This window comes from Procambarus clarkii, chromosome 94 (assembly GCF_040958095.1).
Source record: "Procambarus clarkii isolate CNS0578487 chromosome 94, FALCON_Pclarkii_2.0, whole genome shotgun sequence".
In the NCBI taxonomy this organism is placed as follows: domain Eukaryota; kingdom Metazoa; phylum Arthropoda; class Malacostraca; order Decapoda; family Cambaridae; genus Procambarus; species Procambarus clarkii.
In genome coordinates this window covers 12054216-12066964 of record NC_091243.1, presented here as the reverse complement: position 1 = coordinate 12066964, position 12749 = coordinate 12054216, and the positions used below count along the sequence as shown (strand labels likewise).

General features: G+C 36.7%; 1 protein-coding gene across 11 annotated transcripts in view; it reads right to left on the bottom strand.

The window, feature by feature from the left end:
- Positions 1 to 12749, bottom strand: part of LOC123747399 (DNA-binding protein P3A2) — a 37786-nt gene that overhangs the window by 20580 nt on the left and 4457 nt on the right. For 6 of the 11 annotated variants that reach the window (XR_011226136.1, XM_069319747.1, XM_069319746.1 and 3 more), the window contains exons 6-11: positions 9364 to 9488; positions 8098 to 8214; positions 7758 to 7953; positions 6568 to 6686; positions 4670 to 4774; positions 1212 to 1385 (exon numbers count right to left, since the gene is read on the bottom strand). Coding sequence is in view for 10 of the 11 variants with exons in the window: in XM_069319747.1 (XP_069175848.1) it covers positions 1212 to 1385; positions 4670 to 4774; positions 6568 to 6686; positions 7758 to 7953; positions 8098 to 8214; positions 9364 to 9488 (836 nt within the window). In the remaining variant the exon portion in view is untranslated. The remainder of the gene's footprint in view (positions 1 to 1211; positions 1386 to 4669; positions 4775 to 6567; positions 6687 to 7757; positions 7954 to 8097; positions 8215 to 9363; positions 9489 to 12749) is intronic. The other 5 variants (XM_069319752.1, XM_069319754.1, XM_069319748.1 and 2 more) reach the window with 3 other exon arrangements.

Genomic DNA, 12749 nt, shown 5'->3' with positions numbered 1-12749 from the left:
GGGTTAGACTGTACTCGCACAAAAATCTGCATGCCTTGGAAAAAATAGCATAGACTCGGTCATTTAATTTATAGGCGAGTACTAGTTCGGTAAAACATTTTTATAATACAAATGTATTGTTTTGAACAATATTTATAAATAAAAAAGTAAGATTATCAAAAACAGGAAAAGAAATATGATTTGATGGAAATTACGTTACATGAAGAACTGAGGTTACAGTTTCATCCCAGTCACCTTTGGCTTTCAGATTTTCTTGAGAAATCCAGAATTCAAAAAGGGAAAATCTGGTAGGTGGATATTATCCTTTGTCTTGAGAGATCTGTTATATGTTTGAATTTTTCAAGAGAGCACTATATTGCTTCTGTAAAGCTCACTATGTTCACCAAACAAATGGCAGTCTATGAAGTTAAAATAAAAATATATATTTTTATATACTGTATATAAAATATATATATATTACAGGATAATGTACATACACACACACTGCATACATATATGCCATACCTAATAGTAAAAACCTTACTTCTTAACCTAGTAAGCAAGGTCCAATTTGCTTAACAGGCAGATCAATTTTGATTAATTTCAAATATTTCTTTCAACATTAGTAATATTGTTAGGAATGAACCAATGTATATCACATTAAAAACCTGAATTACTGATTAAGTTATGTTAGTTTAGGGTTATGTTTGGTGAAATTTCTGAGTTTTTTGACTTGAAAACAAAATATAAAATCTTACTCGTATATAATGCAATGAAAAAATGTGTCTGTCCATAGGAGAAAATGTTTAAAAAATTTTATATTTCACAAAATTTGGTTTGTAAGACAACTCGGTGCTCTTTGTATGCGAGGAGCATACCTGGAGAATTTGTCATATACTGTACTGTAATTCAAGTCATGTAAGAATTTGTTATACATTTCTTTGAATCTACTGATGGTTTTGGCCTCCACTACTTTCTCACTTATTAATTAGTTCCAACCATCTACCACTCTGTAAAAGAAAACTTTCTAATATTTTTGGGCATCATGCATGTGAGTATATATACAGTATATGTGTGTATGAAAATTATATACATTATATATATTAGTTTACATTACTGAGACTAATTAACTTGTTAGTTAGGCTTTGTCGGCAAGTAAGTGCAACAGCATCTTTTGAATATATTCATATCAATAATCATATATTTCAAACGCATGATTACTTTTAACTTACAGACGAATATTGCCAACTTACATGGGCAATTCCTTGAACATGCGCAGTAGTTCCATCAGGTAACTGAATTACAGGGTTACTAGGATCCACTTGGACAATAGACACAGTGCCATCTGGGTTACTGATGGTCTGCACTACTGGGCCAGAGTACACTGAGCTGGTTTGGCCTCCAACCTGCAATATGTTTTTCTAATTTATTATCATGAATGTAAAACACACACAAACAAAATATGATGTCAACACAGCCTTCAAGAATTTCTAAGCAACATTTAATGTGACTGAAGTAAGTAATTATCAAAAGAAGGCACCAAACCGGGAAGGCTATGTAGCACCATCTAATGTGCGGAATAATAATGTGACTGAAACTTCACAGTAAGCAAGGAAAGAAGCAAACAAAAGGATGGGAAGAAGGATTGTACACATGATTTCAATGGCCAGAAACTTCTGTGTTACATGAACACACATACATCTTTATTGCTTCATTTTCCCTTTTTATGGGGTGGGAAGGCCTCAGCCCACAGGGTAATGGTGGACAATCTAGTGAATGTTGTTACAGAAAAAATAACTCATCCACTTTAAATAACATTAATTTTATATGGCATCACTGATACATGCACCGATACTTTACAGCAGTCCTCCACAGCAGCACCTCACTTCTTCAAAAGATTAAGTATATTGTCAAATCAGATAAATATATACATTTGCTCCCTCTTAAACCACCTCCACCTAGCCTCGTCCCTTACCATATGAAGTGTGTTGTACACTCATTCCCAACTTGTACACAGCTTCCTATGCCTTCGTCCTAGGCTTTTTCTTCTTCAACATTCCAAACCATTTCATTACACTCAAATGTATAGTTAACAGACTTTTGCAATACACATCATAAAAGTGTCAGGTATAGCAAAAAGTGCTATACCTGTTTATTCTCCAAACACTATACAATCTTCACAGCTTATTAATTTCTCCTGCTCTAACTCCACATGATCATGTTAAAACCATACACTAATGCTAGCACATGCAGACCTCTGGTTGCATCTATATTATTTTTCTTATCAGGACTTTGAATAAACCAGTCAATTCCTACCTTGACTTGTTAAATTGTAATTTTATTACACAAATTCCTTTGTAATTAATTAGTCATCCCAGATTTTTAAACTGATTGACCACTTCCAGCACTTCAACATTCAAATTTTTTCAGACAATTAACACTTTCGCGCTTTCCAGCAGACGTGAGTCGGCACCAATATTATTAAGCACACCGCACTCGTGCCCCTCGCGGGCGTCACGAGCAAAAATATTTGTATAAAATCCATTTATTATCCGATCAACTTGGGAATAGTATACAAATGTTTGCCATGTAATTTACGTTTTCTCTAATAGCCGAACAGCTTATAAAAGAAAACGGCGTGGCAGTGAATCATCGTGGTAAAACAATTGTATTATTGACACGACGCATGTAATCGACGTAGTTTTTATATATGTTGCAGGTCGAACGCATCCTTATGTGACCTTTAACACTTTCGCGCTCTCGGCGCTCAAAAAAAAACAATACCCCAGATGCTTTCGGCACTTCGCGCGCCTACGCGGTAAGACCGAAAAAGTGTACACTCTTTTGACTGTCCTGACAATAATTGAAGGCGCACGTATTTAAATTTGGTATCACTGTGTTCGCAATGAAATTGTCTATAAGAGCATACCTATAAAATGCCGCCCAAGCATAAGGAGTATCAACACCAAATAAAAAACTATGCAGATCACTCGCCTAGAGCGCCAAACAGCAACAAAATGTTTCCACTCTCTTAATGGTTGCGAAGCCTACAGTTGTCCTACATCGCTAATTTTGGTATCATTGGAATCGCAATAAAATTCTCTACACGGACATATGCATATGAATGTTTAATATAGGTAATTGCCCACCCGCAAGAGTGTGTGAAGTGGAGAGTAGTTAGCCGCGAGCGCACTGGCGAAAACACAGGGGGGAAATCATGCTTGGAAAGTTTATACGTTTCCTGACCCTACTTTTCTATGTACGTATTTCTTTTTTATACCAATGTGTTCGCAATAAAATTTTCTATAAGATGAACTGTATAACATTTGTACAAAGCATGTGTAAGAGAAGCGCCAAATATAGAACCACGTCGCTCAGTATGCGTTCGCGGCAGAAACGAACGCATTGTTTTCGTTCGTTTGATGTTTGTCATGTTTATACTTGTTGAAACATTTTATAATTTGTATGACAGTGATCGCAGTAAAATTCCCTACACAGACATATACATAACACATACAAATATTTCCCACGTGTTGGATATATCAACGGCTAAAGGGAACCCACTGCCACACGCTCGCCATACCCCCAAACATACTTTGTGTATTTTTTTTTTTACTCATAGAAGTTTATGTGATATAATATTCATTCTGGTACCAAAAAATTTGCAAATAAATTCTCTGCAAAACAAAAGTATCCCCATCCATTTCGGTTAAAAAATGGAATTTATAGAAATATTTTTTCGATGGACGAGAAAAGTAGGCTGTTATGCGGAATCGTAAGAAAAAACGGCGACGAGTTATCTCTAATATAAAGCGCGAAAGTGTTAATACTTATGTTCTTATAGAACATTCTATTGCGAGCACATTGGTACAAAAATGAAATACATACATCGACAAATAATGTCAGGACAGTGAATTGAATATACACTTTTCAAAGCGAGTTTCGCCGATATGCTGCCGCGGGTAACACTTCGGCCACTTCCCACACTGTTTTGGGTGGGCTACGACATTGAATCTATATTTATATGCATATGTCCGTGTAGAGAATTTTATTGCGATTCCAATGATACCACAATTAGCGATGTAGGACAACTGTAGGCTTCGCAACCATTAAGAGAGTGGAAACATTTTGTTGCTGTTTGGCGCTCTTGGCGAGTGATCTGAATAGTTTTTTATTTGGTGTTGATAGTCCTTATGCTTGGGCGGCATTTTATAGGTATGCTCTTATAGACAATTTCATTGCAAACACAGTGATACCAAATTTAAATACGTGCGCCTTCAATTATTGTCAGGACAGTAAAAAGAGTGTACACTTTTTCGGTCTTACCGCGTAGGCGCGCAGAGCGCCGAAAGCATCTAGGGTATTATTTTTTTTGAGCGCCGAAAGCATCTAGGGTATTATTTTTTTTGAGCGCCGAGAGTGCGAAAGTGTTAATTTCTAGCAATAACCATAACTTGCTTATCATTCACATTAGCCCCCCCCCACCCCCACCCCGAGTATGTCACATTCACATTCGAGTACGTTTAAGTTCACTTGATCCGAACCCATACAGATTGATGGTAGACAGTGTGCATTTAGGCGTAAATGTAAATTTATCGTACAGTACTGTATGTTGCGCACACACAATCTAAACATTTATTTATATACATTTATAAACCATTACTATACAAAAATAAAGACTAGTTTGTACCTGATTTTTCTCATCCTCTTCATTAAAAGCCGGTAAAAGGTCATCCCGCCCGTGATATTTGTAACAGTTGACAACAATTTGACGAAGTGCAGTTGTCCAAGAAACCTGCATAATGGACAATCTTTTTAAAATCTTTCTTTGAAATACAGCATGGTTGTACAAGAGTAACATTACTAGTAGCATCATGTGAAAAGATTAAAATAAGAAACTGAATGACCTTGCTCCTGAGAAGAGAAGCATCTGAAGTTTACTTCTGTCATTACATAATTTGTTAAGAAAAGAATCTATAGACATAAGACTGCTGCTAATTTAGGGGAACTTGACTACATTTGATATTTGTATTTTTCATAACATCTTGGCAAATATGATGTTTAACATTTAACTACTACTGATGATATATACAACAAACTTGAAAAATGCACTGATAATGTGTGCACTAACAAATATAAGGCATTGAGTGGTATGAAACTCTAAGTGGCCACTCAATTGCTTCTCCAGTCATCAGGCACCCAGGGACACTGCAAAGATGACATCCTCCCCCTGCATTTTGCATTGACATTCATCTTACCAAAACAAATTACTTTTCCAACAGTTTTGCCATGTATTTGGGAAGGGATAACTGGTATTCTCAATCCACCACATGAGCAGCTCTTCACTATTACACAAAAGAACAGAAATAAACTCCTCTACATCCCTTTCAAACATTAATTAGACACAACAAAAACAATTAATTATCTATCCTCTTGCAAACTATTGTACAGTAAATTACTAGTTATTGAATTACCCACCAGTTCTAGAAGGAGGCCTGGTCGAGGACCGGGCCGCGGGGTCGCTAAGTCCCGAAAACACCTCGGGTAACCTCTAGGTAAGGTAACCACATGGCTACCACCAGGTACATGTGTCAGGTGTAAAACTGTCTGAGGAGCTGGCTGTTTCCACTTAAACCAGGCCATCCAAGCATACATAGAGATTAAAGACTTTAAGGTTGTTAATAAGAGCAATTAAGTAGGCATTCAGAAAGGTGCATTTTGCATTACTTGATGCACTTTTTCTGAGCAAAATACCCCAGGTTATTCTCCAATGCACAGTTAGCAGCAACACATGCACAAAAATGAAGAACTTGCATGAGCTAGATCCACACACTGAATGTTCTTGTAACCACAAACATCATTTGAATGTGCTGTTAAGTACTGTTTTCCATTCTTTTGCATGCTAGCAGGTGCTTTCTTTGGTGGTGGTTTTAGAATACTCTCCATTGTCTCCCCTTCCCAGACATGTTGCAAGACTATTTGAAAAGCTCGTCAAGGGGAAGTGAAAATCGACAAGTTCGGGTGTCTGCTATGTTATGGGTAAACTTTGATAGCCAAGGAAGCAACTGAAAAAACCTCGATCAGAAAATACCTGACCATTCATAAAGTAAAACTAACAGCATTAATAATTGCACTTATAACTTTTAATAGATGTTATTTTCTTAACTTTTCTACTCAAATGCTCCTGAAGGCAAAATTACTGAAGGTCTCACTGGACAGAATCACAACAATTGAGGCAGGGTGGTCCTTGACATCACTTCCTTCTGGATGCCATGCAATGTAGTTTTCAATTTTATAATAGGTGTTCTTTTGTCAGTCCAATATGTAGTGAAAGGTCTCCCGCCTTCTCAACAATCTTAAGAACAAGAGGACTAAGAACAGTCCTCCTGTTCTTAAGCTTGTTAAGAGCCTTCTTTCACAAGCTGGTAAAGTGCCACCCTGCCCTGACTCTCATGATCCCGTCCAATGGTGCCTTCAGTGATATTGCCGTTAGAAGCGTGCGAGTATCTTGCTTAAACAAGGTTTTTCATGTACACTCAAAACCAAAATTTTACAATTAGAAAAAATACATTCCCAAGATTATTTTACCTTTACCTTCTGTTTTTGGTCATCTGATCTAGCATCCATCCTCACATTTGCCCACGGAACATCTTTCGGCCACCAAGGCGGTCTCGTCGATTCTTTTCCCCAACCAGGTTTGCCTCTCCCTAAATAATTTAATACATAATTAAACACTTGTCTCATCCAGTATGATAACTATACTGAGGTAATTACTTTTATGCACACACACACACAAAAGAGACAAGAACAAATAAACAAATACAAAACTAAAAGCAAATATAAAAACACACACACACGATTAAAGCTAAGGAAACAAAGGTGCCGAAAAATATTAGACAGTTCTCTTTTTGCAAACAATGGTAGATGGATGGAACTAGTCACATATGAAGGCAGTGGATGCCAACACTATCAGTAATATCAAAGCACCATATAACAGAGTACTGGGAAGATGGGACACCGTAAGCATAGCTCATCCTGTAATTATGCACAGGTACAGTGCATCTACAATTTGATGAAGTATATGGGACCAACCACGATACGCTGCATCCAGAGATTAGTTGCAATCCCAGATGTTTTTAGTTAATTTTTTTTTTTTTTTTTTTGAGAAGACAAGAACAGTACAATGATATGACAGTTTCTCCTAATGTTTCCCTCGTCTATGAATAGCATTAAAAATGTCAGTGGAGCCATATTAAACTTTACCATTTACACCGTAATATTTCCTACACTTTACGGACAAATTTAACAGAAAAATATTAATTTCACTATCATATGATGAGTGAAGAGAACCTGACTGTAAAGAGATTTAACCCTTGGTGCCATTATAAGGAATCAGCTCCTTATTTCTTGTTTTTAAAGGTAAGGCAAGACTTCACAATGGTATAAACGATCCAGGCCCATCAACTCTATCCCTGCATCCTAAGCAAATCCAGCCATCACCTGCATCACCAAACACCTGTTCAGTAAGGCAGGCGAGTAAATCCAACCTGCAAACTTACAACAGAGATTTGCCAAATCGAGACTGCACTGTAGTTACATACATACACATTGTATTATATTACATCGAGAATCACATGTTGAATGGTTATTCATAAATTAAGAATTCTGATATGATAATTCTGATATGATAATTCTGATTCCAATTCTGATAAGCTGTATTACTTTGAAATTTTAACTTTAAACTAAATATAAACATATCTATATATATATATATATACCTGTGGAATACTTCAACATTAGTGGAATAAACGCTCTTAATTGTGCTTGAGTCATTTTTTCAACAGGAGTTGGGATTCCGTCAATAACAAGTGGCGGTAGTTCATGAAGGGATGGATCGTCTTGAGGAGGGGGAGGGGCTTGTTGCGCTAATGCACTTTCCAGTTCCGTCATTAACATTTGCCGTAACGTTTTCATCTGTTGAGTTAGAAAATATATAATAAAAATGTAACATCGTAGAGATAAACTTCTAAATTTTACCGTAACTCATTTTAAACATCAACTTGATAAAAATGTGGGAATTCTAGTATAAACATGACTGCAGAACAAATATTAACTTACCACATCCTCTAGAGGTTTGGCTCCAAAACATTTGAAATTATTTCCCGATTTGCTAGGCGTTGCAACAACCACTACCGCCTGCTGCCCAACTCTTGTCGAGTATTCGTCAATTGTTGCCTACAAAAAAAATATGATGGTCACCTTCACAAGACAATAAATAGAACAACCAACAAAGTACAACTGAGAGAAAATGTAGGGACACTGAAACTGTAATGTGATTGACGTTCAGAAAGGCCACCAACTGAGGGACAATTAGAGGAAAACTGAGACCCAAAGCTGAACTGTCAACATGAGATCCACACATTTACATGACCCACAAAGCTCTCCAATATAAATGGCACAGTGAGCAGTATTTGGACCAGCTGAAAGAGGTAGAGCAAGTCCCACCTCTTCAAATCAAGAGGTAGAGCATCCAATTGCCTCCCTGTTGGAGAACAGCACCAAGTACAGTGAAGTTGATGGTTCCACACAAAAGTAAACAGCATTTTCAGCCACATTCAGAATATTCAATACAAATACTTGCCAGTAATATAAAAATATATATTTTTAAAGAGAAACTATAAAATTCCTTTGGGCAAGTACTGTTTAAGCAAGTGCTCTTTGGCATAGCCTCATCAAATGGCCAGAATTTGAGCATAACCAGGAGGTCGTCGACCAGGAGGCCTGGTCGACGACCGGGCCGCGTGGACGCTAAGCCCCAGAAGCACCTCAAGGTAACCCTTGGTGGTCCAGAACATGGTGTCTGCTTCGCCAAGCTGTCATGGTAGACCAGCCTTACTCAGCGCACAATATACCAATATTCCTTTTTTTGTTTTGCAGCTTTTGGAACTACTATAAATATAGTAAATGAAAAAGCACTAAATATAATGAAATGCTTCTTTGTGGTAGGTTTCTTGGTACTGTATCTCCCATTTAACTTAGTGGTAACATTTGAAAAACAGCCCCACTGTGCCAGAGAATGCTGAACTAGCCTGACTGTGTTTATTCCTGTCCTTGGGAAGAAGGCCATTAGCTAGGGGATCAAACCAAGTGGTATAGTTCAGAAATAAGAATGATTGAAGGAAAGGAATCTTTGCCTCTACTTATTTAAATACTGTAGAGCTAAACAATCTATTGAATAAAAATAAAAATTATTTCTAGCCATCAATCAGCATTTAATAATATTTTATGCTATGTAACATCAATAAGCATATTTACATCTAATAAATTATAAACATCAGTTGATAAAACATTTAGCTGCACCTGTAAACAAGAGCAAAACCTCACCTTTAACTTTCTTAAAAGTCGAGTCTGTTGTCTTTTACGTATAGACGGGTTGAGCTCAAAACTATGGTGTCGTTTACGTTTCTTAGCCGAGGCGATGGCAGCAGCCGCAGCCACTCCAACAGGTCCTGTACCATGCAAGGGAGAAACAACAAATAAAAGCCCTGTCCTCTCCTTGGTGGAGGGAACGGGAGTTGGGCAAGTTCTTGGCAATACTCTAAGGTAACTTCAATGACATATTGACACTGAGCTTCAAAGTGGATTTAAATGAAGTGGAAGATACAAATAAATAACAGATGAAAAATCACATAAATTGAATGAAGAATTTAAATAATAAGTAAAATGACAAAAATGCAATTGTTCATGCTAACTCAAAATCATCATCAACTGCAACAAATTAACCAAGAGTCTATATATAAAAACTAACAAAGCAAATGTGAAGAAAATGCCTTCTTCCCTCCACAAATAAAAAATAATAAAAATGTAACATGCATTTAAAAACAAAAAATATTTACATTTTATTCACAAAAAAGAAAAAATGAACACAATTATCCAAGTTAATCAAACATAAGCTGTGAATCATAAAATAAGATACAAGTAAAAAGAAACAATTACCACCCAATGGTTGTTAGAAAGACAACACCATGCAGAGCTCTTGAGATTCCTTCAATTGCCCTTCCCTTCACCAACTTCTGCATGAAGGTGCATGAGAGAAGTCGAGTTAACCACGACGCTTTCCAAGGGTTTTAATACGTACTATTCAGACACAATATGAGCAATAATAATCAACAATGACATCACAAATGAAGATTAGTAGGGCATTTAATTTGTGAAATTCATCTTCAAATCTGTGCTGTCACTGGCTCAACTGGTAACATTTAGGTGGAAGAAATCCAAATTCAATTTGTTAAATTTGTAAGCACTTTAAGTGTGCGCAAATAATACAAAATTTGGTCAGTAAAGGCTGTGGGATGTGGATATTCCGGGTTACTAACTTACCTTGGTATGCATTTGACTGATTTGATTACTAACTATATCTGTATTTTAACATTAAGAATTTCAAAAGTGAAACAGAAATACACCTCTGAAAATCTTGGGCACTTAAATCTTTGATACAATTAAGATTTTTATGGCAAATACGAACAGTAATGATAAACAAGACCTGTAAAGACCCTGTACTCTTATGTCACGTTCCAGTCGACTGACAATTTGTTTAAATTATATCTACGGTATCAGATATGAGTGGGCTAAGTTATAAAATTGCGAGTAACCGAGATGTATAGAATGTGACAATTGTCATTCTCAATACTAGAACCCCAGATAGATCTCATTATTTACACTCAATACTGTAAATATGACACAAACACCACCACCATAAAAAAAAAAAATTTGACCCTAACAAGTACTGTAGTCTGTGAAGTTACATAAAAGGGTTAAACAAAAAGGAAATTTAATCACTTATTATGATCAGTATTATTTTTCTACATCAGTTAATGATACTGTAATGCAAAACTCAAAAAACAATGCCTCAATATAAAAAGACAAAGACTGAGGAATTTTATCGTGATAAAAAACCTGACTTGTACAGAGCATAATATAATGCAGACAAAATCTAGAGACTATGAGATGTAAAAGACCTACTCAAATAATATATAATGTGAGCAATGTTATGTTGCTAAATATGTTTGGAACCGAGATTAAAATGACATTGCTATACACGAGAACCCTCCCTAAAAGAAGCTGGAATGTAATTACTGTATAATACCTGTAGATACTATTTATTCCCACATATGTACTTTATGAGACAATGCAAATGAAAAATGATGTGTAATACATACTATAAGATAAAACTCTATGAACATCAAGAGGCCAAAGCAATTTAATATACTTAAAACAAATTATTGCAATCCCATATCCTGCTTTCATGGCAAGATAACACCTACAGGGAAAGGAAGGAAAAGTATCACAAGGTCAAAGAAAACTGATGTATGGAGAGAAATGTAACCTAAATAATCAGCATCATGGCAAACTGTACCACACACTACCAAAATATTCGCTCTAGCTTATCAACAATTGTATCCTTTACTCATTGTACCAATCCACCTTCTTAGCTTTCCTCTCCTTGTACTGTACTGTATAAGGTAAAAGTCACCTGTCTTCAGAACCTAATACAGTAGTGTATTTAGTTTGTATTTGTTGTCCAAGTAGTTGCATATTTTAGTGCATTATACCTTTCTGCTGGATTTTCCATCAATAATGTGCTGATCTAGGGGGAGCCGGTCAGCCGAGCGGACAGCACGCTGGACTTGTGATCCTGTGGTCCTGGGTTCGATCCCAGGCGCCGGCGAGAAACAATGGGCAGAGTTTCTTTCACCCTATGCCCCTGTTACCTAGCAGTAAAATAAGTACCTGGGTGTTAGTCAGCTGTCACGGGCTGCTTCCTGGGGGTGGAGGCCTTGTCGAGGACCGGGCCGCGGGGACACTAAAAAGCCCCGAAATCATCTCAAGATAACCTCAAGATAGATCTTGCATCCCCACTTCCATGACACTACTGAAGGGACCAGATCCTGGCCTTGCTTCCCAGTTGGGGTGTTCATGGGGGCACCCAAACCTGGAGGACACCTTGTGGATAGCTTGGGAATACACGAAGAGGAAGTCTCCCAGGAAAATATATGAAAATCACTCAAGTTTTCCAGTTACAGAGAAAAACGGTGTGAAAAAAATATTAAAGCTAAAAATTAAAAAGGTTCAAGGTTGAAAATAATAGCATTTGAACTGTCTTAAGCTTTCAGTTCAGTTTTGATAATATGCAATTGCATATCAATACAAGCAGAGCTTTTCAGGACTGATGAAAAACCCTCAACCAATCTGTAGCCGAACTAACAAGTAGATTATTTGTTCCTGACTGACCTGCAGAAGTAGCACAGGTTACCATCAACAGAGATTATTTGGCGATGACAGACTGAGAACTTGAAGAAAAAAAGTGAATCCACCCCACAAGAAATGGGTCTACCCTATTTCCTCCCACCTCTGTATACGTACTGTACAGCAAAGTGTGTACTGTATTCCATTTTTGTTTTTCATAATATATGGTATATAGTACTGTATAGTACCTGGTTTTTGGGTATAACAGTTAAGGCACTTGTACCCACAAGCAAAAGTAAAACATCACGGATATGGTCCTTGATCAAATCAGTCAGACGTAAATTTCTCTCATTAATTTTCAATATCCACATCAAACAGCATTACTGACCTTGCAGATTTTGACTCTTAGAAGTTCATTTTTGTAAACGATGGAAAATTCTGAAAAATTTAAGAACATTTTTAGAACAAAAGTTACCACCTGAGCTATAGGCAACAAGGATTTACATAGAACTTGTAAAATTCAA